General features: G+C 41.3%; 1 protein-coding gene and 2 long non-coding RNA genes across 4 annotated transcripts in view; 1 reads left to right on the top strand and 2 right to left on the bottom strand.

Annotated features, from left to right (window-relative positions):
* Window positions 1–20,608, bottom strand: part of LOC111266319 (uncharacterized) — a 35,180-nt gene extending 14,572 nt beyond the window's left edge. The window contains exons 1-2 of one of the 2 annotated variants that reach the window (XM_086970864.1): window positions 18,878–20,608; window positions 430–632 (exon numbers count right to left, since the gene is read on the bottom strand). In XM_086970864.1, the coding sequence (XP_086826990.1) occupies window positions 430–632; window positions 18,878–18,890 (216 nt within the window). In that variant the 5' untranslated portion in view covers window positions 18,891–20,608. The remainder of the gene's footprint in view (window positions 1–429; window positions 633–18,877) is intronic. The other variant, XM_086970865.1, reaches the window with a different exon arrangement.
* Window positions 4,927–11,069, bottom strand: LOC111266322 (uncharacterized). Its single transcript, XR_002684029.2, has 2 exons — window positions 10,559–11,069; window positions 4,927–5,661 (listed from the first exon to the last, which is right to left on the bottom strand). It is a non-coding gene; the product is annotated as an uncharacterized LOC111266322 (long non-coding RNA).
* Window positions 20,609–20,761: 153 nt separating the features above from the next.
* On the top strand, window positions 20,762–26,273 carry LOC111266321 (uncharacterized). Its single transcript, XR_002684028.2, has 2 exons — window positions 20,762–21,573; window positions 21,738–26,273. It is a non-coding gene; the product is annotated as an uncharacterized LOC111266321 (long non-coding RNA).
* Window positions 26,274–26,766: the final 493 nt, after the last annotated feature.

Here is a 26,766-nt window from a genome sequence, read left to right as displayed (position 1 = left end):
CTTTTTGTATGTAACAGCAAATTCAATCGAGCATATCGTTCTCTTTAAGGATCGCAACTTAAGTTACAAGGTCCTCTCGCACAAAAAGCTACTTTATTGAAAATCATGAGGAACCAGCACACCTGAACGTACTACATGAATGTACCTTTTCGACAAAGAGAACACTTTAACTAAAATATTCAACTTGAATACATACGTATATAATTGAGAGCTTTTACCAAAACACAAGGGTTCTGCCTTTGATGCTAGCAAATATTTAGTGGTAGCTGTTTTTGGTCCTAAACGCCGCTACAACGGATGCGCTGTTGTACAGACCTGAATTAGATTTCTAGGGATAACAAAAAAGCTAAGAAAAAAAAGATTAAAATAATAAATCATATGTTAAAATAATAAGCCCACATTAGCTAAAACTAGAGGATAACGTATTACCTTTACCACTACCCGAACGCCAGGAGCAAGATCACTTCGCGGCCGTCTCACGAACGTAGGACTACGTTCAGATAGTCCTTTTTTTCCCTTTTCAGAAACTTCACCATTTTTGGTTCCGTCCTCTTCCCCTGCAAGACTGCCACTCTCGAGCAGAACTTTCGAGGGCCGCACGGGCCCTTGCCGAAGTAGCATCGTTCTTGATGCTGAAAAATTACAGAGCATTGTGTAGGCCATTAGAATCGCACAGATGCTTCAACTAAGAAATCTGAAATTAAACACACTGTGATATATCTAATCTTTACTATCATCTACGCCGAACTTCTAATAATATACAAAACTTCTGAAACCAAATAACACGAGTGTAATCGAAATCAATGTCATCACACTGAGTCGAGTCAGTGAGCCCAAGGAGCACAAGGGGAATATATCCAAGCTTTTTTTTGCAAAGGTTAACTCCTCTCAGAGCCTCTGTCGCTGCGATGGCATCAAACACTTGTGGCACAGTCAAGACCAAGTCTAAATACATCGCGAGTAAAATGTGTAGTGATGTTTATACAGGTTGAATATAAATTCACAGAGAAATAAAGGCAAAAACATAAATAGATTGATAAAATCGATGAATTTTAAATAACGACTGAAGCAGAAGCTACATAACCGTAGGTATGGCGCTTTTGATTCATTAATATCGCTGATGGCCGATATGCCAAATACCTACTTTTACAGCAACCTTATAATTTCTGCTCGACAGACGCTACATGAAGAAACGGTCAGGTATTTAAATTGTCGTTCAAATGAAATTGAAATTAAAATTACATAGGCTCGAATTGCCTTCAAGCTTTTATGTATAAGATGAGCGCGTAGACGATGTCTCCTAACAATATTTGCCGTAGTCATATAAGAACTGTGTATCCTGCTGACCTTGTAAAAAGAGCGTATTTTGCATCTTCTGATATTAACAATATCGTGTTTCGAAAGAGGAAATAGGCGTAAATCGCCCTCGTAAGCACAAACATTTAAATAAAGGGCGATTATATAAGTAGCACCATTTAACTACTCGCAGCCATCCATAATCTAATTAAACTCCGTTTCGAGAGGCAGACACATATTGCGTTACAAGGATGCAGGTAGTTCTACATATAACACTAGTTCAGAGATAGAAACGACCGAAAAAAATTGGCTCAATCTTATGAAGCTACAGGAATCTTTCACGCCCTTAGCCCTATAACATATTGCGCTAACCTTTTTAGGATTATTGAATAAAGATGAACTATCTAAGATAGTCAATCAAACCATTTAAGTGACGCGTTTTTCATCTATTCGTGTGTTAACATTGAATTTAAATGTAAAAGCGGAGGAGCAAGTTACAGCGGCTAACACAAAATACTAACACAAATAGGAAATGTGGAACTCAGATGGCCTTTAGGCTTATGGGCCAGGCACAGATTGAGTTCTAGTTTTTAATCTCTGTTTATAAGATGATCTGCTGAAAAATGTACACATCACAACTATAGTACCTTGAACGGCTGCAGGCCTGTTCAATCGCCGATGCGGAACGTTAACTATATAAGTGGTTATTATACTACAGCAGTTCGGCGGTTTGTCTGGTTAACTCGTTGTATCGCACAAATTAATTCTCGGAGATGTTTGCATCAAAGGATTAGATACTACGCACGGTACTTTTCTCTACCGTAGCGTGGGAAAAGGGTATCTCAATACAATGCATGTTCTTTAACAAGACTTCACAAGCCAGGAGCTAATGCAGGGCCTTCGGAACCTACTGCTGGTTAAGAGAAAGTCTGAAGCGAGCATCTTAAATACGGCATCGTTTTGGTCCGGTGCTGGACGCGAGTATTTATTAATGTTTACGTACTGATACACTCCCAGCTCGGTAGCTAGATGCTATCCTATTAGTAGCTAGATAGTGAACCCCAAAGAAAAGGGCAGTTTTATGGCATCGTCATCATGGCAAGGTGATATGTAACAGTGACAAAAAGTTTTTGCTATGAGCTGCTCTTCGCTTTGCTGCTGAAGTGTGTAGATGCCATCCCAACGGAGCAATATGGGTTCCGGAAGGAACATTCCACAGAAACGGCCTGCAGCATCCTGATGACCAACGTCAGAACTGGCTATGTCCCGCAATCCAATATGCGCGGCGTTTGTCGACTTCAATACAGCCTTCGACTCGGCGTCCAGGAACAAGGTTATACTCACGCTGGCCGAGTTGGATATCCCTATGGATATACTCAACCTTCTAGTGGCGATTCTAATGAATGGGACGACGAGAGAATGGTTGAGCCCTGGCCCCTTACACAGCCAATGAGCTTGTTTCAGGGAGACAACCTACGCCCACTCTCATTCTCCATGTTGCTAAAGAGTCTTCCTGGTCGAATAAAGGGCCAAAAAATTAATCGGAATCATTTTGTATCCAGACAACTTAGTGATATGCGAGTCGAATAAATTGTAAGTGCCGCAAGCTCTGGCCCAGCTACACGCCCTAGTCACAGACTTAGGACTGACCGTAAACTTGGTTAAGATTGAGGCGATGCAATTTAAGAGAAGAGACAGAACAGCGGCCACTGATACCTGGTACCTCGCCAAGTTACCTCTTTTCTAAGTGAACCGGTTTCGTACCTGGAGTTGCTTTTCTCCGCAAACGGCAGAAGTTTCACTACGCACATCGGCGTAGTGACGCAGCTAGATCGCCTCATCGCTGGCCCCCTGGAAACCGTTCTCAATTTGTTCGACCTCTTGTAGCTCCGATTGTAACATATGGGGTACGCACCATTTAGGAAAACTTTAGAGCAAAGAACTTCGAATAATTAAATGGCGTCTTTCATGAAAGAGCACTGGGACTACACACAGTGATGTGATATGGCCTTACGTATCTCCTAGCTGACTGACCACTGCTATCCTAACGCCCACGTCATCGCTTTGAGCTCCTAGTAATAAAAGCCTTTAAAACGAACTTAGACACAGCGAGTGAAAATTCGGGTAAATTAATGGGGATTTGATTGTTTCAGATGCGATAAGGTACCATGGGCGGAAAGAGACGAACCGGTTCAACAGAAATTTTGTCACTCATTTATCGTGCATTGATTGTAGGATACTAAGTTTCCACAGGTCCGACGACACAGGTGAGGCCCGAGAGCCGAGGGAATTTGTGATAGATATTGTACCGCCCGACGCCTCTTGGTGCCATCTCTAGGAGATCTGGATAATCTTTCAAACTAATTATAGTTCAACAGAGCTCATATAACCCATATGATGGAAACTGTTTTCAAATGGTCCTATATATCCTCTTTCATACTGGGATACTGTGCTATTGACCTGTATTTATGAATTTCTTTTTATAAAGCTGTTGATTACTATTAGCAAAGGTGGAACCACAGAGAATGTTCACAGAACTAATCAACTAATTATTCAATAACCTTTACTAATATATCTTTTTCGAATCGGTAATTGCGTAAAACATAGGCGTTCATTTGTGCAGTAAAGGACACATTCGTTAAAGTTATCATAGAAACAACATCATTGACAACGTTTACCTGCCATGTTGCTCACGTCTATTGTACCTGCTTACAAAGTTAACAAACTATTTATATAAATTCGGCTATGAAACTAGCGTCGCGTCATTGTCGCTCCGTTGATGTTTCCTGTGATTAAAACTCTAACAGAAATAATCGCATCGTACTTTTCTACAGAATCTAAAATCGTGATATTTTACGTATTACGCTTCTCGAAGCGAGTACATCGTTTGAATTACACCTGTAATGGTATTGCACCGTAAATACAATAGTCGTATAGCTCAGTGTCTAGGCTGTGCGTACCGCCTCCAGCTATTTAGTATTTGTCTGATGACCGAAAAATCCAACGTTGAAAGCGGTAGATAGCCATAAGAAACAACAAAATCCATAGAGGCATTCAATCACGTACGTTTGTATTGGATGCGAACAAAATTCACGTCAAATTCTGTGCTAGTGTGTATACGTCCGTGCGCGCTTAACAATCTATTGTTAATACGCCTCATTAGATAAATGTTTCTGGGTAAAAATGTTTATTAGACGAAGAAAAACGCATTTGCTATACTGGAGTTTAATGAATTATTATATACTGCTACATTTGTTTGACAGGATCTGACGGTACACATCATCCGGTTACACTAGATAGTCCTAATGCCACTGACGACTGTATCCAGATTTTTGCCCAAGCAGTTTTTTAACGTTTGTATTATACATCAGTGTGCTTTTAAGGTTAATTAACTTTGTCCTTTATTATTCTTATGTCAGGGTATTATACGATGACGCATTTGTCGACTAGATAATTAGGATTTATTCTGCTTAGCCGTGTTACCCATAGTATTTTTAAAGTCTCTGAGTTAGACGTTTCACACTGCCTTAAGTACATTAAAATGCAACTACCCATTCTTAAACGATGGACATAAAAGTAAAAGTAAAAGCTCTCCGCAAGTGCACGATTAAGCTACCTAATGAAAATAGGCTTTATTTATGAGCATGTCAGACATTTATTTAGATTAAACCGCCCATAGAGTATCGACTATCAACAGTCAACTTCGTAATCAGACATAAACCGGTTTTAAAAATACAGGCAATCCTCGGTAATCGAGCCTGAAACTAATTTTCTTAATATATATCCATTAAAATGTTGAAATAAACAAATGCAATAAACAGTTCCAAACGATTTCGCCCTGATTTATCAGTGATATGCTTTTTTCTCAAAATACAAACCTATCAGTTACAGAGCAGAACAGTGAAGTAAAGCTAGCTTCCTCAAACTTTGATGATCAATGTTCATAAATGCCGCACGGAATAGGAACACCTCACTTACTATCTTCATATGATCTAAATGCAAGGTTCCTTAATAGTGATAGGAGACGAAAGGTCAAGCCATTTATTGGCATTGAACGCTCCTAAAAAGCGTATAGGAAGCTTTAGCATCCATCCAGAAAGAACTTGGTCAATCTGTTCGCGTCTGTAAGTTCGCCTCACGTCTAGCCCTTGCCAGTTATTCAGCAAGCGTTCTTGTCACGGATCCACGATGCTCCAGCTTGTTGCTTTGTCACAGCATCCTAAGGACATCTGTGGTAACAAGCCTCATACGACTAGCGGATACTGTCTCCATATTGTAACGTTCTTCAATCGCTGACCGGATAGGCAGAGAAGACGAAAACGCGTTAGAGGCATTCGTATGCTGCCTAAACAACTATACGCTTTCCTGCAAAACATTTTAAATTGTTATTTACGGATGCTGTACATAATTGGACTAATCGGAATATATTGAAATCTAATATCGCAGTCATGTAGTCGATATAGTAGGGAGCGTCATGTTTTCAATATGCAGTCGAAAGCAAGGTACAAAACAACTTCTGGGAATTTGCATGACATTTCGCGCACAGCGGCGTACTACGCCATCCGCTGTGCCTTGAAGGGTGTCGCATGCACCTTCGAGATGAAAAAAAAAACAGCAGATCTTTCTGTTATCCACGTATTTTAATTATTTGACTCAGTCAGTCGAATACATTTACCCATAGCAAATAGGAAAATTGCATATACTAAATGGGTAAAGCGGCGATTTCCCTGAAGATCATTTGGTAGCGGGAGACTCAAAGCATGTCTAACCTCTGCAAAAAGCGACGCTTATAATAACGAGCTTACGTTACTGCGACGGACGTCAATGGATGGAAATTTTGCTTTTCGTTTACACGACAGAAAGCCTGTTATTGGTACGCGTATATAGTAAACAATTTGTTTGGTTGGCCCTGTCCCCTTTTTTAAATAAGGCGGCGCAAGCAAACAAGTGTACACAGAAATTGAACATAATATAGAAAAAAAAGAAGAAACATAAAATTTATTGAAAATATCACAATAACCTTTCGATAATCCAGACCAAGCTACTTCTGCAAACAATTAACAGCGAAAAGAACTTTGTTTGCTCTCATTATGCATCTTTTCGTGTATGAAAAGCCCTGCTGCTTTTTTCTATACATTATTGGATTAAACAGACTTAAAGTAGGGTGCCATTGGCATGTAATTTTGGCTCTGTTACCCAACGAGCTACGACCAACGATATCTAATCTGGCCAGCATCCCAGAGCTAGGCCGTATTCCTGCCATGCAGTAAAGCTGTGTGAACGTTCACATGACGCTCTACCGCACGTTCGCTTCTTCGTTAAAGCCATAGACCGGCTTCATGAAACTGAGCTAGGTCCAGCTAGATAAATAGAACCCATCTGGGCATATAGGGAGTTAAGCAAGCATTGCAACAACGCTGATTCTTGCGTGAGTATTTTATATTTATCCATAAACGTTTTAGCATAACATAAGGTTCTATGTTGAACACGTGGATTGCCGTGAAGATTTAGCTCTGTTACCGAGAATTTGTTTTGAAAAAGTACATTCTAAACGAACGCTTCGACGAACGGGACGAAACGTTGTCTCGTATCACCTTCGAGTATAGATATTTCTATGGATTCAATCAAGTGCTTTAATCGTTATTCTTCAATGAATAGAGTTCTATCATTTTTCCGCCGATTATATTTATATTCTCATACCTAACTATAGTCGGCCACGAATAGTTTCCAAGAGCAATTTCTCGGTTACTGGTCACGCGTCAATACTAAGCGATGGATTCGGCAAACAAGAAGATGATCCTTTTCCACTGGAAAGTTTTATTAAATTGCGCTAACTCATTTCCATATAAATCGTTTATAATAGTGCCATGGAAAGAGATGCTTTCTACTGCACAGCTGCTACGACAACAGGGAAAAGTGGAACAGAGATCGGCTTCGAGCGGCTGCGGCGGCTGTGCGTGACGTAATATGAAAAGTACTCGCGTCGCCTTTTTGGTCCTTGCGTCTTCTCTGCCGGCGGGCAAGGCAGGCCCGGTTCTGCTTCCCTCGATCCTATCCATAAATCACCAGGCGTTTAATTATATACTGGTTATGTAAGATGAAGACTTGGGGCAACGCTTGCTAGCTGTGCTCACATCGTGATACATGCTAGAGAAGATAGATACCTTCACGCAAAGGTATTTAGTTTAAAATCTAGAAATAATTGTCGTTCGCGGTGGTTAAGGACTGAAGCGCTCTTTACCGATTAGATCTTCAATGGTGAGAGATGTGAGAGCCGTTGGCGATACGAATTCTATTCGAGTTATAAGTTGTATTAATATGTAATTTATTTTAGTAGTATTTTTCAAGGTTGTAGTTGACCGAATTTTTAAAGTCGATGGCGCCAGATTTTTAAGGGCAAACTCAAGTCCTGTCAAAATCAAATAACAATCAGTTCAATTATCCTTTCACGCAATAGTTAACGGTCCGTTACGCTGAACTTTAAAGTGAACCTTTCTTTTTTTGTTAGTATAAAAGCCATTACGGAAATGCTCTGCTAACGCCGAAGCGCAACTCCCACCGGTTCGCGAGAGCCAATAATAACGTTCGTTTTCTGCATACCCTAACGTATTTTTCTACAGCTACCTTTAGGAATAGGTTTGGAGGTGATTCGACTGTTCCTTTTCACCATCTGAGAAGCGCCACGGAGCATGTCTTCCAGTAAACCCTTAAAATTCCTAGTAAGCACGCCCTTGGCCAACGTCCCTAGTCGATTTCATACGAAGGTGAAAATGGTTTTTTTGAACGTTCGCTGTCAAATGATCCGTTTAACGCGGAGCCCACCTCTATCAGTCGATTTGACCGTGCGTAGAATTTTCTTACCTGTTCGTATATCTAAATGTTACCAAACTGCCATGGAAGCGGCACCGAAAATTTGTTTCATTGTAGAAACATTAATTTTTTTTCACCAATCGATAACTTTTAACAGGGATGTAGAAAGTGCCACTAGATTTGGCATATCATTTCAGAAACAATATCGACACTCATAGAGAAACTGTGCGCCTAAACACGTGCGTTCGTTACTTACGAGACCGTTTGGCTATTGCGGATTTGCAGACAGTAAGCAATCTACAGCAGTCGTCTTTCTCATAATGGCCGTTTTATTACAGCTGTAGTAATCTAGCGAACCTGACAATTGATGCCTGAGACAGGTGCAACTTTTTCAACCAGAAGCCCAGCTGAGGAAAAAACTCGTGTATCCGTCAACTTTTGCGTTTGTGTCGTTATCGTTATCGCCGTTGCTGTTGAACACCGTTGCCATCGATTACGATATCGGCTAATCGAACCCGAAACGTAGCAGTGATTGTTGTCACGCCGCGTTTTCAATTTGAGTCTATGTGGGTTTTTATGCCAGATCGCGACCCTCTAAATCGTTTGCGGACGCCTGTTCCAGGGCACTTGCTAGCGGGCGATAATCGGTGCACAAGCTGCGAACTGGGTGTTGATGCTCGTTTTCTTCGTTGTCATGAGTGTGGGTCGTTTTTGAGCTATCTGTCTTCATTGTTCATCGATGACTGCTTCCGATATTCGGGTCGTGCTTAAAGTTGCCGGCTGACGCTACGTATTACTACAACAGAATTGTTCGTTTAGACACGCACATCGAGCCGCTGTTGTTGTTTGGAATACGCGAGTGTTTTTTCCTTCATTCGATTGAACGTTTATTGACTGTTCCTATTAAGACTACTGCACAGCGTACGACATGGTAATTTCAGCGTCTGCGCTGTTGGCGAACGCTCCACAAGAATTACACGAAAAATTTTCGCCGATCAAAGCGCATGACGGCTGCAACAAAGAACCAGCCTGCAGTCGTATTACTATACGATTTGTCGGTGATGAGGTGAGCAACGGAAAGCGACGACACGTACGAGTCTTGTAGCCATAACATTCGAGTCAGGAACGGATTCAAATAGTCAGCCATTGTAGGGGCCGACGCAGATGACGATCATGATAAAGGGGACGGCTGTGCTTGCCGCTGTCAAATTCAATAACGGTGATGCAGGTCGGTGCGACAAGTAAAGAGTGCTCTTGTGTCTTCGTTTGTGAAGATTTTCATGGAAAAATCAATAAAGCTGAAAGCTAGCAACGAATACGACCAAGCAGCGGAGATATAAGCAAACGCATAGTAAATCAGGGTGAGCAATATGGTTATCGCGCTGGCTCTTTCTCGTTACTCTTATGAAAAAAAATCGGCTTGTCTCACTAACGTAAAAAGAGGAAGCTTGGTCTACTAGTTTGTTACTGCTAGGCAGCACACCGTTAAGAGTATCTTTTACGCGTGACTATTTATGCGCCTGGAGCAGTTCGTGTATGCAATAGCTATGTAAACTAGTCATGAGTAGTAGATTTAGTATGGTGTGAAGATAAAAGACGGAAGCGCATTCATTTGAATTGAAAGACAATAGAAGTTATAAGAGGAACTTCTAACGCTTCTGACGTGTACAGGCGTCTGAGCAGATACAGGAATTAGAATTTTTGTAATGAGCAACTTGCGAAATCTGTTGGAAGAGAGCTATACAATTTGCCCCCATTAAAGCTGTCGTGAGGTGAACAAGAATGAAAAGCAGCTATGCTCCTTCCGCAGAGCGATACACGTGGCTTTTTTTTTAAGTTAGCGAAATTATTAGGGGGTGCGTTCGGTAGTAGCTAGGATGAGTCACTTTTGCCTAAGGCGTCTGTAAGTCTATCGCATAACTTTCAATTGAAATTAGGACCGAGCATATCATTGGCTTGATCATCATTGGAATCTCATACGTATTAATAGTCGAACCATCGCTGAATGCTGCACTCTGTTGGAAGTTCTGTGCATCCAAAGCGGAACCGGTCTTTTTCCACCAACTCGTTATGTACAGATAGACTGTACACTTACTATAACCCGAGTGCTAGTACACTTCGAACCTTAATAAATTACGTAAAATTTAGAGACGCTCAAATGTAGTCTACGCAGCAAAGATAAATAGCTGTTCCATTATAAGCTATACTTGATGATCCAGATTACTTCTGTGATTAAGATCTCCTTGCAGATGTTTCTAAAGGCCGTATATGACTTTCGTGGCTGTAAAATTGCAAAACAATTGCAACCCCCTCCCCACCCTAGAACGTAGCTACAGCCATTACACATGTTCCAGTGTTTCCCATTAGTGTACGTCGCTTGATATTTAGCCTTCCTCAGGGGAAATACCTTTATTACGAGGTAAGCTTAGGGCTAAATTAAGTCCAGGCTTACCTCACGTTCCAAACGGTATTCAACCAGTCTTCGTATCGGCAGCGTGTGACGGAACGAAGAATTTACGTTCGAATCAGCACAGCGATTTCCATCCAGCAACGATCATCTGCGATCACGTTTTCTTTAACATAGTCGTGCTCATAACCGTGCAGAAACACTGTCCGTCCTGTTGATGCTGTTGTTTAGGCCGCCGCGGCCTACGTCTCGTTTAGTGCAGGCACGGACCCCGACAGTGACGACCTTGGCCCGCATCGATCGTTGCTTTTGAGAAGCCTTTGAAGCTGTTCATGTTACCCGCCGCTACTGGTTGAAACGTCAAGCCGTATCTCTTATGCCAGCACAAGAACTGTGGTCTGAGTGAGTCAGATATCGGCCGCTTCTGCTTCTGTATGGTCGCATATAGCGTCGATATTCAGTAGCAATAATGGCAGGACATCTGTAGCCGACGCCGGCCAAATTGGACGCAACATACACCTGTTCAGACATCGCGAGATGTTAGATCGCGCTATCATCGATGAACACTATGGGCACAAGCGTACGTTTTAGCGTTTGATTACACCAGCGTTAGCGAACAACGATTGAAGAAAAACCGTCGACAGAAACGAAGACGACACTAATGGTACGAACTGCCGCAGAGCAAAAGCAAATAGCTACGCAAAGGCCGATAGGGCAAAGCGTCTAAAATCGTTGCAAAGCGTAGCCTTAGCTTTGGCTGGCGTGAGACAGGGCATCGATGCCGTGGCTATCGTCGCAGTTGTAACCTTTTGCCTCCGACAGAATGTTACAATCACTATTCTCATTATCAGTACAAACAATCCATGGCGAGTGCTGACTATTGCTGAAGAGTGTAGCAATAAATGTTATTTAACGAACGAAACAATGGCGGGCACTTTTAGCTAAATTGATTCGGGATGCACTCCCGTAATATGTCGACATACAGGAGTATCTATTCGTGCGTTTACTACGCCTGGAGGCGTGAGATGATCGCGACAAGCATTCGTCAATCGATCGTTAAATGGATCTATTTAGTTTTCATATGTTCATGACATAACAGGACCATTTGTATAGGCATTTGGTGTAGCCTACGGAATTGGCCGTGCGCTAAGGCATTTAACAATATGTAGTTGACTATTGGATAAATGAACATCGTTTCCATTTGCTTGCCAGCCAGTCAGCCGATATGCGAAACTTCGCATTTGAATTACGCAACACAGCTCAGGTACGTGGCGGTATAACAGTGTTAGATACTATCGTATGCTATCTGCCACTTATATGAAATTTAACCTTTAGCGTGAAAATATGGCAAAAATAACTTTTCGTTTAATCATCCAAACACGTGCTAACGTAGATGAACATATCAAACACACGTTCAGGCTATATAATAGTAACACATATAACTATCGAACACACACACACACACACACAAACCTGTGGATAGACAGATATTAAGTCGGCAGCGCCACCTACATGTAAACGTCGTCAGGGCAAACCAAAACAATCACCATAGTTAATGCTTAATATATCCAAATTCGCAGTTCCATAATATTTATATCGCCTCCGGTGATAATAGGGTCTCAGATGACTGATCTAATGTATAGTACATAACTGAACGCCCGCGGACCATGATTTTGGCAGGCCTAGCTAGGTACAATCTATGCGTAAATTACATCGACCTTTGCCCTTTAAGCCAAACAGACGATCTTGAACATACAGTATTTTCGAGAACGAAAACCTAAAACAAAAAGCTAGCGTTTCATGTTCTTGCATGGCGTCTCGAGTTTTTACATTTTTTCTCCATATATCTCTGAAGCGATTAGCTATAATACTATATGTAATAATATTGTACGGAAGCAGGTGTAACCGCAAAAACGTGACGACATTATGCTTGACTTCCACGTGGTAACGCTCGATTAGAGGCATGGCACCTCACAAACACACTTATTAGGCGATCCACAGGCCAACGTATATTCTCTTGAAAGTTCAATTGCACTTAAATTCTGTATTAGTTGTTCCACACTCAATGTTTTGTCCTTTAGAATGGCCGACTTGTTCGTTATCTAGCTGCGCTATTCCATATCGGTGGTTCCGGCATCACATCGTAGCCTGGACCCGCGAAAGCTTTTGGCAAACAATTTTGTATGGCTGAAGTGGCACATGCATCTATGGTAGCCGAGATGTCCGGCATATCTTGGATATATCAGGCGACAAATGCTACTATGAACTTCAGTTGCATAAACCAAGATAATAGCAATACAATATACGCATAATTATATGTCTCACAGCGTATTGCAATGAGTTGGGCGAAGAAAATATTTAGCAAATTTTTTTGCCGATTATATGCACCCATTGGTTGGAATGGTCATTTAGTTCCAGAAATTTCTTGTGATTTACAAACCGCTTTCTATTGCAAGCGATACGCTTCCGTGATGGCTACAGCTATTACTCTGGGTTAAAAAGAAACGCACTGTACTACCAGATAAATACGCTAACACTATCCGTAAAATCGGGCCATTTTCTCTGCGGGAGCCCACTCTACTGATTCGCTATATTTGATTCTTTTTTCCCGCAGAGGCAGGGGTACTAACTAGGTGCATAATAACATTTGTAGTGAGCTAGCGTTTTCAAATATGCTTCTTACATATACTCTTTCGTTATTTAATAAAGGGAAAAAGGAACGAAACAGAATAGTTTCCGACGATCTGTGAGGATCTATTAAACCCTGAAATTTATCTGGAGATCCTTAGATAAATCTACCCTCGGCAAATGAACTGCCACTGAATAGCATCGTACTGAGAACTGTCATACGTACAGATATGGTCCGTCTGCTGACTGTATATCTAGATATTAGTTCGTACCATTTACATGCCCATCCTGCGTTTCTTGGCAAAACACAATGACAATGAGATCATTTTATATAGAGCGAGTCTCATCGATAGCTATAGAACTAGAGCCGTACGTTATCTACCTCTCAATTGTAACGGATAGCGGCGTGAGTTGTTCGTTGCTGAAGACGAATTATCAGAAAATTTACAAATAAATTCGAAGGACGATGTACTAAACAGGGCCTTTCTGTGCCTTTCCGTTTCGATTCAACTGACTCGGCTAGAGCGGACAGTCATCTAACGTTTGCCTGCAGTCGAACGTCCAAACGGTGTCCACAGTTTTTATTTAAGGGCAGCTGGCTTAAGCAATCGTTGACGATACCTAGCAAACGGACTTTCCTTTATTACTGAAAAGGGCCGATCCTGGCGGAACGCACTCGTCAGTAACGCGGCAGCGTTAAATGGAGCAGTTGTCAATAGGAAAATTTCCTGCTTTGTGATGCTTTGTTCACTTCAATATTGTGCCTATCTTTGAGACACAACACGCTTTTCTATTGATACGAAACGATTCTTTTTGAAAACATAAACTAACGGTACTGGAGACAAAAAAAGAAGCAGGGAAAAAAACTAATTCTTAAGTAGAAACAATCAGAAATGGTCTGCCATCCAGTTAACGTACTGGCGGGAAACTAGAGCGACATCTGTCAGAACCTGATTGGCTTACTATGCATGTCCAATTTCTTTAAAGCGCATTATACCCGCTAGTACAGCATCGTATAAATTTATGCTTATATCACGTTAGCAGACAGACGATGTAGCTACGGCGTTTATTGGCGCTGGCTAGGTTCTGACTGATTCTAGGTCAAACTGTATGCTGTAAGAATAGGAAATAATTTTTTTTTCTATTATTTCTTTATTTTGTGGACGGAAACATGGCCGATATTAGGCTATAGCTACTTTTTATCGCGTTATGACTTCCATACAACTACTGTATAGCGATTCTATAACACAATAGCATAGAAAGCAAGAGACAATTCATGAGCATTCGTTCGTAACTTTCAGACATGGATATTGGCAGCTTTTTGGTACCCAGTATGAGATAACTATGTGTAGTTTAGGAGCATCGCCAGTCAACGAGTACGATTTTAGTTTTCCGGACCGTTATTCTAAGTTGCTTAAGAGAACAGTGTCAGTCTTCCCGGTGAAGTTACCCCGTCGCGTAGAGTGCATCAGCGAAGCACAATGAATTATTGAAACAGCTTTGAGGTTACTGTTACGCATCGTTAGATGCACAACTTTTCCTCGTCATGGATAACAGAATAGGGAATATGAATTTATAATGTTTCTACGGGAAGTCTAGACAAAGAATGACGCGCTAGAAAAATTACACACGTCTAGACAACCTTGAGCATAGCTCCCGTTCGTGCTGCTAATAGTTCTTCTGAGCATATTATTATAGGGGCAAATCATCTCTGCTGTAATACACGCGTTCTCATCGTATTTGAACTTTTGAAGAAGTACGTTTAAGTAACGTATCGTAGTAGTGTGTGTAGTGGGGTTGGTAAACAGTCTCAGCATTTTGTCTTAGAGAAAAATTAGCCGGGGTTACCGTGTACACGGGTATAGCTAAGAAAAGCTTATGGTGCCGAACGTCTAAATAAAGCACAGGATAAAAATTGCCATCGTTATTTTTATCGGACAAGTGTTTGGCGTACAGATATCACGAGAATCTTACGATTTCGACAATTTTGATAGGCAGACCTGGCCACGTATTTTGGATTCACTCCACCATATGAATGCTATCGAGGCCGCTTCAGACAATCCAGTACAAAGAGTCCTCACCGACTGAATCGGTGTTGTAGTGTGTTAGTCAAAGTATTATGCCATTACTCGGAGACACAATGAGCGTTCTACGTGCGTGAGCAAACTGGCAGATTAGTGCATGTAGATGCAAACAAAGTAGGTAATAGCTTACTGTCAGGCAGCTTAGGCAAGCTTAAGGCGAATTCATGAAGTGTTACCTATTCAGAGAATCTCTCACTCCTATACAGTTCTATGGCTCTGAATATGTAAAGTCGAGTATGCATTTTATAGACAATAACAGGTCATTGCTTATTAAATATACTGTTTGATATATCTAATAATAATTTTTTTACCATGACGATCTTTTGGGTAGTATCGTCGATTTCCAAGAGCATCGGACTCAAAGTGTCCTGCTCTTAACGGGGCGCATCTCTCTGCTAAACTTTTAGAGTCAATAGGGGAATATTCTGAAGTACTGTTACATTGCCGCTATGGAGGAACGTTGTTTCGTTCGAAATTTGATTTAATAGGAACCGTCGATTACGCTCGAGCGCAATGCACCATATGGCAGAACAACTGTAGCATTGGCTACCAGCAACGATTTTCTACTTAAGGGCATGTATCCCACATGCGGCTGAACCATTCCTAGTTATCCTATATATAGCACCATTGTCATTTCAGGGTAACAATAGGCAGTTACATCAAAATTGAATCGTGACGGTTATCCGAGCACGAAGTACGCTTTTAGTTCTGTCAAGTAAAGAGGAAGTTATATAACGGCTAGGTGTGCAGCGGGGACGGCCATGCTCAGAATAGGATCGTTATAATGACAGTCGGATCCGACAGTTGGGATATCGGAAGCACTTAGTGCTTTGACAAATAATGACTATTTAGAAAGACCATTGCAAACAAGCAACGGTAAACGGGCCACCAGCTCTAAAAAATTATTTTCAAACTTGATCTTTGCTAGAAAACGGAACTTCGTTTGATTTCCGTAAATGAGCGCGTCGGGTTTGAATAGCAGGCATGATAAACAGGATAATCACTATGTAACTCTGCAGAGGATATACAATCTAATCCTTTGTGTATATACGCAAATGATAATTGTTATTTTGACGCGGCATTAGGAGGAATCGAGTTGAAACTGGTCGTGGTCTACTCGTTACTAACTATGGGCACCAATTGTTACGAAACAATTCCACGATATGAAATTTTATTCATTATTTAAATTCAATTATGCATAGAAAGGACGATCGAAAAACGTATGGGTTCTTTCCAGTGTTTCCCCATTGCGTCCTATGCTTTTAGTTGGTAAAGAGCGGAGTAATCTGCTCTAGTAGAAGACCAGGAATGCAGCGTCCGTCGTAAAGGCAGCATAAATTCGATCAATAGATCAACTGAACCAGAGGTAGATGTTTATGGTCCTTTACTACACTAGCTAGAAAAACCACAAATTTCAATATCAGCATACGTAGTTCTTTTATATGCCTGTGTCTCGGTAGTTAACTCGTCATAGTTTGATTAGACCTCCCAGGCGACTTGGTAACTAGGATTATGTAGGTAGACACAAATGTGTCAAGAAAGTACGTTGGTGATACGTTAGACGATCTAGTTCTGTTGTCTGTTTAACTGTTGCAAGTAGCAATCTCTGATTTGCTAATTTACAGGTTGAACTAAAGACAATAAACATCTAATTGATATGCATGGAATGAAAAAGTGTTATAGGGCGCATTTGAGTTTTTTTTACAGAGACGATTCAGCGAAAACGAGCGTTTGTGGAGACGGTTGCAAAGTGGTGTTTTTAGTTAGTTCCAAGGCCCGCCGACGCTTTCTCATCGAATAGTTCTAGGGGCTGTTGTCGGTGTTACGGCGATATAAAGATTAAATGTGGTACCATTACCGGCTCGTTCGTATCGTCACGGCATAGATACTTTGAATAAATAAAGGCACTTTTTACCACCAATTTATGCAGTTACTGCCGTAACGATTCCACGGCAGCGTCGCACACGATCTAACCACAGTTACGGAACTGTATTCTATGGATTGCTGTTGTGAGCTCTGATTAGATAGAATTCTTATAATGGGCGGATGTGGGAGAGAACATATAATATTTTAACTAATCTCTCGAGGTCGTTCTCGCGCCCTTCCAACGGCTGAGTCCTCGACAATATGGCTCCTGCTGAATAGACCTATGGCGTGCGTTCGTACCTATTGGAAATTCATTTAATGCAGAAAGCGTAATAATATAATTTATGCCATGTCAGTCGTCTTTAGAGTGAATTCGCGCTTTCGATTGAGAAATTTCTCATCGGAAATATGTCCCTTTCGTTCATCTGACAATCCCCTTGATGGGCTTACGTCACCCAACTCTGCCGCACCTGCACTTGGTCAAGACGCGTACTACTTACTGTTCAGTAAAATCTGTATCCTCTTATCAGGAAGATCACAAAAACAGTAACATGCACTCTTTAGATTCGTATTACAAACGAGGTGACCTATATCAAGTGTTTCGCAGCTGCACTTTTTATGATACTAAGTTGCCCTCTTTTGGAACGTTTTGACAAACGTTTTCTTAGGAACTAAAAGCTAAACCCAGAAAGTGTCTGTCTGATACATGTGAGATTCATTGTCGAATAACATTGAATAGATGTGGCCCAAGTAAGGTAACTTTAGCGGTCGTAAAAGCTGACCGTGGAAATATATCAGTATCACACACTAGATCAAGCTAGGTAAGTCACACGCTATCACTATCATGAATTAAGTTCTAATGAAATTATTCGTTGGCATCATCTAAAATGTATCAGCTAGTATCGAGAACTGTGAACTATATGAAATAGTCCGGCCTAGATATAATGTTTAACGCTAAGAACCTGAGTTTTTTGCCTAAGCATGTCAGAGGTTCGGTTTAATGTAGCTAATATCGATTGGCTAACGTGCAGTTAAACATTGTTGACAATATATTCATATTTCATAGATAAGGGGGACTGTAGATAGCAATGTGTTCTGTTCCGTACGATAACGAAATAGGTCTAATATTTCATCCATGCTAGCTACCCTGGACACAGCCGTGTCCGTGTTTTTCAAAGGTCGTAGGCCGAACGTATGTTTTAAGTTTTACACTTCTCCATCTAGGGCGCCTTTCAACATCCTATGAATATTGTCCTATTATTTGCTATGTAAACGAAGTTATGTGTCAATGTAGCTTTGTGCTGTGCCTATAGTAAAGTGAACGAAGTCTTTATTTACGCATCCTACTGCTGTGTTAACCACACGAAGCTCCTGCTTTTCGCAATGACCGTTATATATTTAATGAAATTTCGGTGAAATGTTCTTTCTGTGGGCTTCTCATCCGACCACCTAACCGCTTATGGGGCGTAGCAATCTCAAGGCACTGTCATGTAAAAAGGGTGGCTCTTCCTTGCACAAAATCTAAGAAAGTGTTGGTAGGCGTTATTTTTACGCCATTATCCAGTTCACAACACACTTAGTTGTCTACCTAGTTTTGTACTAGCTGATAGGTGACACATAATGATACCACGTCAAAACGCATAGCCCGTAGTCAATGCTAATTTTCTCACAAAATCCAATAGAAAAACAAAAAGAACTTTCTCTCTATACTTCAGTTCCATGCATAGCCGGTCTCTTCAACGTCGTATCAAGTACTTTTTGCAGTACCTATCCTACGAACACGTACCTCGTTCAGGCATCTCACATAACTCCTGTGATGTGATCACTGTCGAATTCACGTTACCTTCTTAGGTTTTTCTCGTGGTCACGGGAGTACTTTATTAATTCCGAACTGCAAATCTAACATCATATTCACCTAGCGTTTGGCCTCCATATCTTCAGCCAGAAGAAGAATAAATGAATCAGTAATAACAACAGCGCAATGCAGCGAGATGACGGATTCACAGATTTACAATGACGCTGAGACGCGGAACGTTAACTATCATCATTTATAACTAACTATTTTACACAGTGAATGAAGATTCAAGTAAAAATTTATTTACAGGACACTCTTATGGTTCACCTTCACATACGCGCTGACACACGCACACACGCAGCACACACACCAGTTAATCACAGGACGGCTTCATTAAGTTAAAGTTTTTTTTTGATGACGTTGTCCGACGCTTAAATGTCAAGTAAACATATCTCATCGTCTTGCAAGGCAAGCTGACTGGGACGCACATCTTCCGCCAGCACATCGACGTACCTGCTCCCTTCGATTAGAGTATTGGCAATATTGTTCCCTTGCATTACCACGAATCTAGACAGTCCTGCCACGAGTGAAGAAGTGAGCAGCATCATCAATCCAGGCGATAAAAGGGGAAAAAAGACGATTTTTTACTCATCACAAATCTTTCTATTGGCTTATCTTACACTTGTGACCATATGATCCCACAATGATTTCCTATGCCGCTGTGAACATGGCACACCCCCCCCCGCCCCCCGCCGGATTGACGATGTAATTCCTCACGCTAGCTGTGCTGTCGGTTAGGGAACATACTGATACCGCATATATTCCTGAATGTACGAAATTTCGTCGTTCAACTGGCCTGCCGGGTTTCCCGGTAATATGGCACAGTAGTCACACCGTAATACTATCAAAAGCTCTGCATTGCACGTAACGCTGCTATATTTCTGCTGCTTTCGTCTCTTTGCCTGATGACGTTGAATCACGTTTGTGTAGCATAAACTTAGCACGTGACTAGAATGGTAGAAGATGAAATATGCGACAGCGCCGCTATGATTTTTGCTCGGTGAACAAATATGAAACACCTATAGGCCGGAAACACAAAGCTGTCCTGCACCTCCAGTCAGAAAAGCTCAAGAACGGAAGTCTAACATACGATGTCGTCCGCCCTTGCCGTTTCACACTGATGCTGCATAAGTGTATGTGTCCGCGCGTGTTGGCGATGCGCGCTGACTATTTCATCGACATGAAGTATTAGACTGAGTGCAAGATGTCAGTAGCTTTACTTGGCTTTTGTCAGCTTTCCGTTGGAAGCCGACGTTGCTTTGCTTTTCAGCCTATGGAACCAGTCAGTCATTACATGAACATCTCCTACAACAGTGCTCGTCGATCAATATATCTGATGGGATCAGTCCGTTACAATCGTCGCCTGCTGTCACGCTACTAGGCACTTCCACTGTCTCTGGTATACAGGTTCCGAGGCTGTACGCGCGGAATCGTCACAAAACTAACTTCCTTCTTCGGTGTGGCACGCTTGCAGTAGCAGCAGATCTATGTCGGTTAGTAGATGATGGACGGAGCGACTCACAAAAAACCACCGGTCGCCTTCCTGACCGTCAAACTATTACTGACGCTGTCGCCGTTGCTGCTACAGAGTCTCCGCGAGCGACGTCGGCAACACTCGAACGTCGTTCATCGCTGGCGCACGCTCGCAACTGCGCTGCTGCTATTGCCTAGTGCGATTACTACGACGACTGCGCCTGCCGCTGCGGGTATCAGTGCGCTTGCAGCGTGAGCCAGTCGCTGGCGTCGGCGCGGGTGCGAGGTTTTTTCCGCTGCCAATTTTACCTCTCCGAACTAGCTGCGAACGAACAAACGCCAGTGGCGGTGGCGGCAGCAGTGGTTAGACAGCTTGCGAAGACGAGCGCGTATAGTACTGGCGACCAAGCCGTAATAACATGGTACCAGATGGCAAGCGGGTGGCCGGCGGGGGGTGGAAGGGGCAGTTTTCGCAGTCGTCACAACCACCATGCCCGTTTGTATCGTTATTGTCTCTCGGTGCTTCTGAATGCTTTGCCCTACTCGACAGACAACGGTAACTGAGGCTGCTGCAATGGGACAAAAGCAAAACAGACGGTCTTGGCGTCAGCCATGCTCAATAGGCAAGGAAAGCAGCCATGTTGATAAAACCGGCGGACTAATGTTGTTGTTGTCGCTGTCGCTGCTGTTATTGCACGCTATTGTTGCAGAAGCTAGTATAGACACTGACTGTTGATGGCTTTGCTGACAAAGTTTCACAACAGATAAATATCAGTCGACACTCACGTGCACTAAGCGCCTACTTGACTGTCATGATGTGACAACATTATGATGTCGTTTTTGGGGGGTTCCGCAGGGCATCATACTAAGTATCGTGCCAGCCTATCTGACCAGCATGACTAATGTTACAGGAAGTCTAACAAGAGAATCGTCGGAGCGCTAGAAGCTGCGTTTACGTTATTCTGTTTGTAACTGGCGATAAATATCAACAAGCTGTAAAAAAAACCATAGTTATCATTCGTGTTAATTTCAGGGATTAGTGTGACCAACGTGCCGATACGCTATTCTGTAACTGGACCATAGACGATAAACGCATATTGTTTGTACGTTATATGTTACAAGCGTTACAAGTACAAAGTATCGAGACGCACGGCGTAAGTAAAATAAAAATCGTACATTTTATCGTCACTCAGGTAATGTAGAAACTTTGTACTGTGACCGTTCATATATTTTAAATAATCTAATAGAGCATTTTAAAGAAAGTCTACTTTTCGAGCTCGTCATCGTATTTACCGACCTATCGGTCTTTTTTTTGCAGGCCCAATGGCATGGTAAGATGTTCGCCAATCGCTTCCGAGCTATGATCATTAGTAAGTTGTCATTCGAAGATCATTCAAGTATATTCAAAGTCAGCACCGAGAATCGTCTATTTATCTGCCCCTGGATGTTAATGCCAGACCTCGTCACACTGAAATCTGGCTAGATGATGACGGCCGGAAGCAAAGCCAAAAAGCTTCTAGCTGCTGCCAGTCATGATGAGAGTATCACTGCTTGTTCTCAGGGTAACATTTAGGCAAAAAATTGAATGTGATCCGATGCGGGCAAAGTCATTGCACACTGGTGTCTATAATCTGCGACAGAAGAATACTCGTTGCTATAGACTTTTTACCAATCGAATTGGATCTATTAGTAGGCTGCAGAACCAACACAGTCCTATATCTGTCAACGACTTCCGTCTTAAGGCTGATGACTATAGCATCTACAACAGGCTGCCTATCGCGAAGATAAGTATGTCAATAGTGTGCCGTGGGACGACCAGGGATAAGAAACTGCCACTTATTTCGTTTGCATTTTTAATAGATGTCATTATTAGAGGACTTGAAATCATAATTTACTTAAATAACTGTCAAAAGAAATTTGTTGACAAATTTTCTAAGTAACAGTTGATTTTATACCCTGACGTTTGCGCGATGTCGTCGTTGGCCTACCCTCGTCCTCAGGCGATTTATCTGCCTGTCCGAGGTATTGCTGGGTGGGGCTTAGAATTGATCATCATTAAGCAAAAAAAACTAATTGCACAGCAACAGCTTCCCAACACCGCGAACTACTCTTCCGAAGTGTGAATATAGTGAAATTGACAGCGGCATGAACGATTTACTTATTTTGCTTCAGCTATTGCAGATAACGGACGTGACCTCCATGCTTCGTGAGGACGGTACTACACCACTTAAGCTTCAGTGGTAAAACACAGAGTTCCCTTTGTGACGTGTTGCCATAATAACAATAATAATAATACTAATAACGACAACTTTTTCGTTCAATCTGAAAAGCCTTGAGCGTACATTTGAATAATTTAGCCAATTTTTTTTGTAAAATGCACAGGATCCTGGATTCGACCATGTGAAACTTAAAATGCATGTTTCTATTTTCCATTTCGAATTTGTTAAACATAAAGGTTGGTTGCAGCAATCCCGATACGGTAACTTTGTCGTCCTGCCATTCAAACTCATTACCTTGTTAGAGGAATTTTATATTTTAACTACCTACACTTCTGCCCTATTATGTATGCTTTTATTACGTTTATATCATCGCATAGCTTAACTATTACATCATGGTAAACAATTACGTTGGCCCCTTGTCGATTCACGGCTGGTTCATCCATTGCTATTGTCTCAAGACGCAGCCGGCGATCTATCCACACGAGATCTACTGGCTTCCCTTTGAGCCTAGTCGGCTGTAGTAAGTATTATCAAAACGAAGCGGAAAAACAATAATATTAATTAAGCAAGAACGTTGTAAATTCATATGTGATACATTTATGACCATCATAAAGTAAAATTTTCTATTTGTGTCATCGGTCGACAGTTTTATAAAAAAGGAAGAAGCGGTGAGTTGAAAAATTGTTGCAAATAACTGGTGGGTAAATAGCGACCCCGTAATACATCAAGGATCACACTAGGACGTTCAAGTTTACCGAGAGCGAACTGTGCTAGCCTATGCTATGGTGATGATAAAACCGGCAGTGATGTCAGGACATCCAGAATTCGAAAAACGGACCTAAACGGCCACTATTCGAGTTAAGTATTTGCAGCTGTTAAGGTGTATTTTCAATTTTCAAACTAACCTGATCAATGATGATTATATTGGTTAGATTAATGCTAAAAATGTTATATACATATACAGTCAAGCAAAGCGCGTGTAATAAACTGCTACTTTCTACACAGTTAAGGAACGTTCATACACAAACGCAAGTTACGACTGGACTACTTACAGGTTGCTTCAAAATCTGCAAATAATCGGCTTTTTCTTGCTTGCTGATTTCTCTGTTCTCCCTGCCTTCAAGCCACAGCCAAGATAGGACCCTGAATTCGTATACACAGATCAGCATATATATATATAACTAATATTTAATATAACTGCAAGTAGCTCACGTCGGATGCTTAACTTCAATTATTTTAAGCCCACGATTAAATTCACTTGCGTAGAAATATAATGGAACAACAAAAACACGAAACTTACTGATGCGACGACGAAGCTGGTATTGTTACACATCATAGACAAACCCTCAATTTTTTTCTATGTCACTGATGCTTGACTTCAAATAAAGGTCTAGAACATCCGCCAAGCCCAGCGCCTCCATTCGTTTTCTATAATTGTAGTGAGATTCGCACTTTACCTTAAGCAGCGAAATGAGTTCCTGGATGTTATTTTACCGAGTGAATACGCTGATCCTATATATGCCTATTCAGGCCTATTTTCGAGCAAGCGTTTGGCAAGCGGATTCTGTGATAATTATACAAATACACCGGTACGTTTTAGCACTATAGTAGTTAAGCGGGTCGGCCAGTTAAAGTAGCTCAAAGTGTTATTATTTTTTGTTTTTTCGAGCAACTAAATGTTTGAATTTAATAGGGTTTGCCAAAGAAGTTTATCAAAGTATCGGCTAATTGGTACGTCTGTTTGACTTCTAGCCATAATCATTCCACTGTAAAGACGCATGTTTATTATTAGAAGAGGCTGCCATCGAGAACGTTTTTCAGATAGAGCCCGCTAATCAATCAGCTGAAAACGAAGTCGAACTTACTATCAGCTGGCATAAATACCAGGCAAAATTAATGATTGTAGGCTGAAGATGCAAACTACTGAGAATATTTCGTTAATTTTTCAAAAACATTGGATCTTTTTCTATATGTCAGCTTAGCAACCATCTCAGAACCATCTACTCCACTGAGATGTTTCGCATAGATCTAGCGCTTTCAAGCCCGTTCATCTCCTGTCTTTTACGCTCCTTACGTAATTACAAGCGTAGCTTACTATTTTACCCGAAGTGCTGCAAACCCTACTTGTAGAATCGGCCTAAATCTTTTTGGCCCTTTTCTATATTCAGACAAAGAGAACAACGACAACAGCCCGTTATGGCAAACTACTCAACTTGCAGAGCTCCAATGTAGCAATTAGTGCTCATTAATACTAATCTACAAGTAATTCTACAAGTTATCTTTTTGAGTGACTATCCCGAAGAAAATCGTTGACTGTATCTTTCTATAGTTACACGTTGTCATATATACGTCATACATCACATTTGCGGAAGCATGAAGACACACTAGCGTTAGTTATCGGCTATTCAGCGCTAATTTTATAAAACAAGGAACTTTCAAAACCGCTTTACAGTAGTCTCTATTAGTTGCCTTCGTGGAACAAGTTGAACGAAGCGTCGCCAGACGGCGCATCTGCCCTTTTGGGAACAATGGTGAAATGCTCTACTTACGTCCACCAGCATTGGAACGTTCTTGCAAGACGCAAAGTAAGAGATATCAACCACTTAAGTAGCGCGTTAACTGATCCGCAGTCACAAATGACCCGCGCGGCACCCGCCAGTCTCTAAAACCGCTCTACGACTAATGCCGGTAGCGCGGAACAAGCTTCTACCGGGCTTCTGACAGACCATTCAAGATGGACGGCGAATGACGAAAAAATCATCACTTCGCTATTACTGATGGCTATGGCATGCCTTGCAGCATGGTCTCCTATCTTACCAGTGGAGAGTACTTAGGGAGATGCGTATTTCATTTAAACTCCTGATCGCGATCTGACCTTAAGCAGACCAACAGCGATTAAAGAATAACGGTACGAAAAAGCGCTTCTGTTCGAAACAGGCCTGCATATATAATGAAAATACTAATTAAGTTTACGTTCTTGCAGCATAAATCAGCCTGTGGTAGACCTACATTTTCATTATAACATATTTTCGTCTGCTACATCCTGCATCGTTCATTTGTATCTACAAAACGACTTGCAAGGCTTAAGACATCTCAGCGCTAACCCTCTTGCTTACATAGAGAGCCACTTGCACTTTCTCAGTAGAAAAAACCCTAATCGTCTGTAAACAGATGCAGAGAAAGCAATACAGCTGATATTTCTTAGAAAGAACATCTTTCATTCTCAATATTGGGCATTACTCCTCGCGTGATTGTGGAGCCGTTTTTTTTTAAGTTACTTCTATAACGATGCTGATCTGCAAGGAACTCGTAAGAACATAAATCATCTGTAAGCTTACAATACTCATGCTAATGATAATAGACTTTTTTTGGCTTTTACAAGTTTTGAGATCTTATCGAAGAAGTTCACAATTTATCCCAGCGTATGGAACTTCTCATTTTGTACAAAAAACATGTTCTAATTAAGATTTTTCAGGTTATTGAGGACGTCGGCTTAATATGCTCGAGTCGTGTTGACTGTAACTTCCGCTTGGGCTGTACTTGATGGTTTTTCCCATAGATAATCAAAAGCAATAGTAATCTAAAATAAACGATGCGTAGTACGTACACGAAGATACATTAATGTTTGTATTTTATTATCTGGTGTTTTTTTTTCGTATGCTCTCAGCAACTATTGCTAACATATAGTTTGGTACTAAAATTTATGATGGGTTCGTTTTGAGAGACTTTGAAATGATTTGTCATTTCGAAGTTTTCCAACATAGAATATCGCTTTTATAGAAATCATTACAGCATAAGAGTCTGGCAGATGAATAATGGTCATTTTTTTTTACCAAAGAAAAATAAATAAAGAAAATTGGCTTTTTCGACAGGTATTGTTTGTGCTTCTTAGTAGCGAATGAGAAGGGTTATCGAGCTGAAACAAGAAAATCGTGCTTAGAGGTAATTATGCTCAAACCTAAGATATAAATATCAAAAAAATCTAGCTTATGCAAAAACAGGTAATGCCTTATGGAGGGTATGTTTCTGGTTAACATCGAAAAACCTATCGAATGAAACAGATTGCGGGCTATAACCTCCGTAGAAGCAATCAATATTTGTGTTAAAAAAAAACGTTAAAAGATAAAG

The sequence above is a fragment of the Varroa jacobsoni genome, unplaced genomic scaffold (genome assembly GCF_002532875.2).
Source record: "Varroa jacobsoni isolate VJ856 unplaced genomic scaffold, vjacob_1.0 scaffold_1071, whole genome shotgun sequence".
NCBI lineage: Eukaryota > Metazoa > Arthropoda > Arachnida > Mesostigmata > Varroidae > Varroa > Varroa jacobsoni.
Note: the sequence above shows the minus strand (reverse complement) of the source record. Positions and strands in the feature narration are given on the sequence as shown.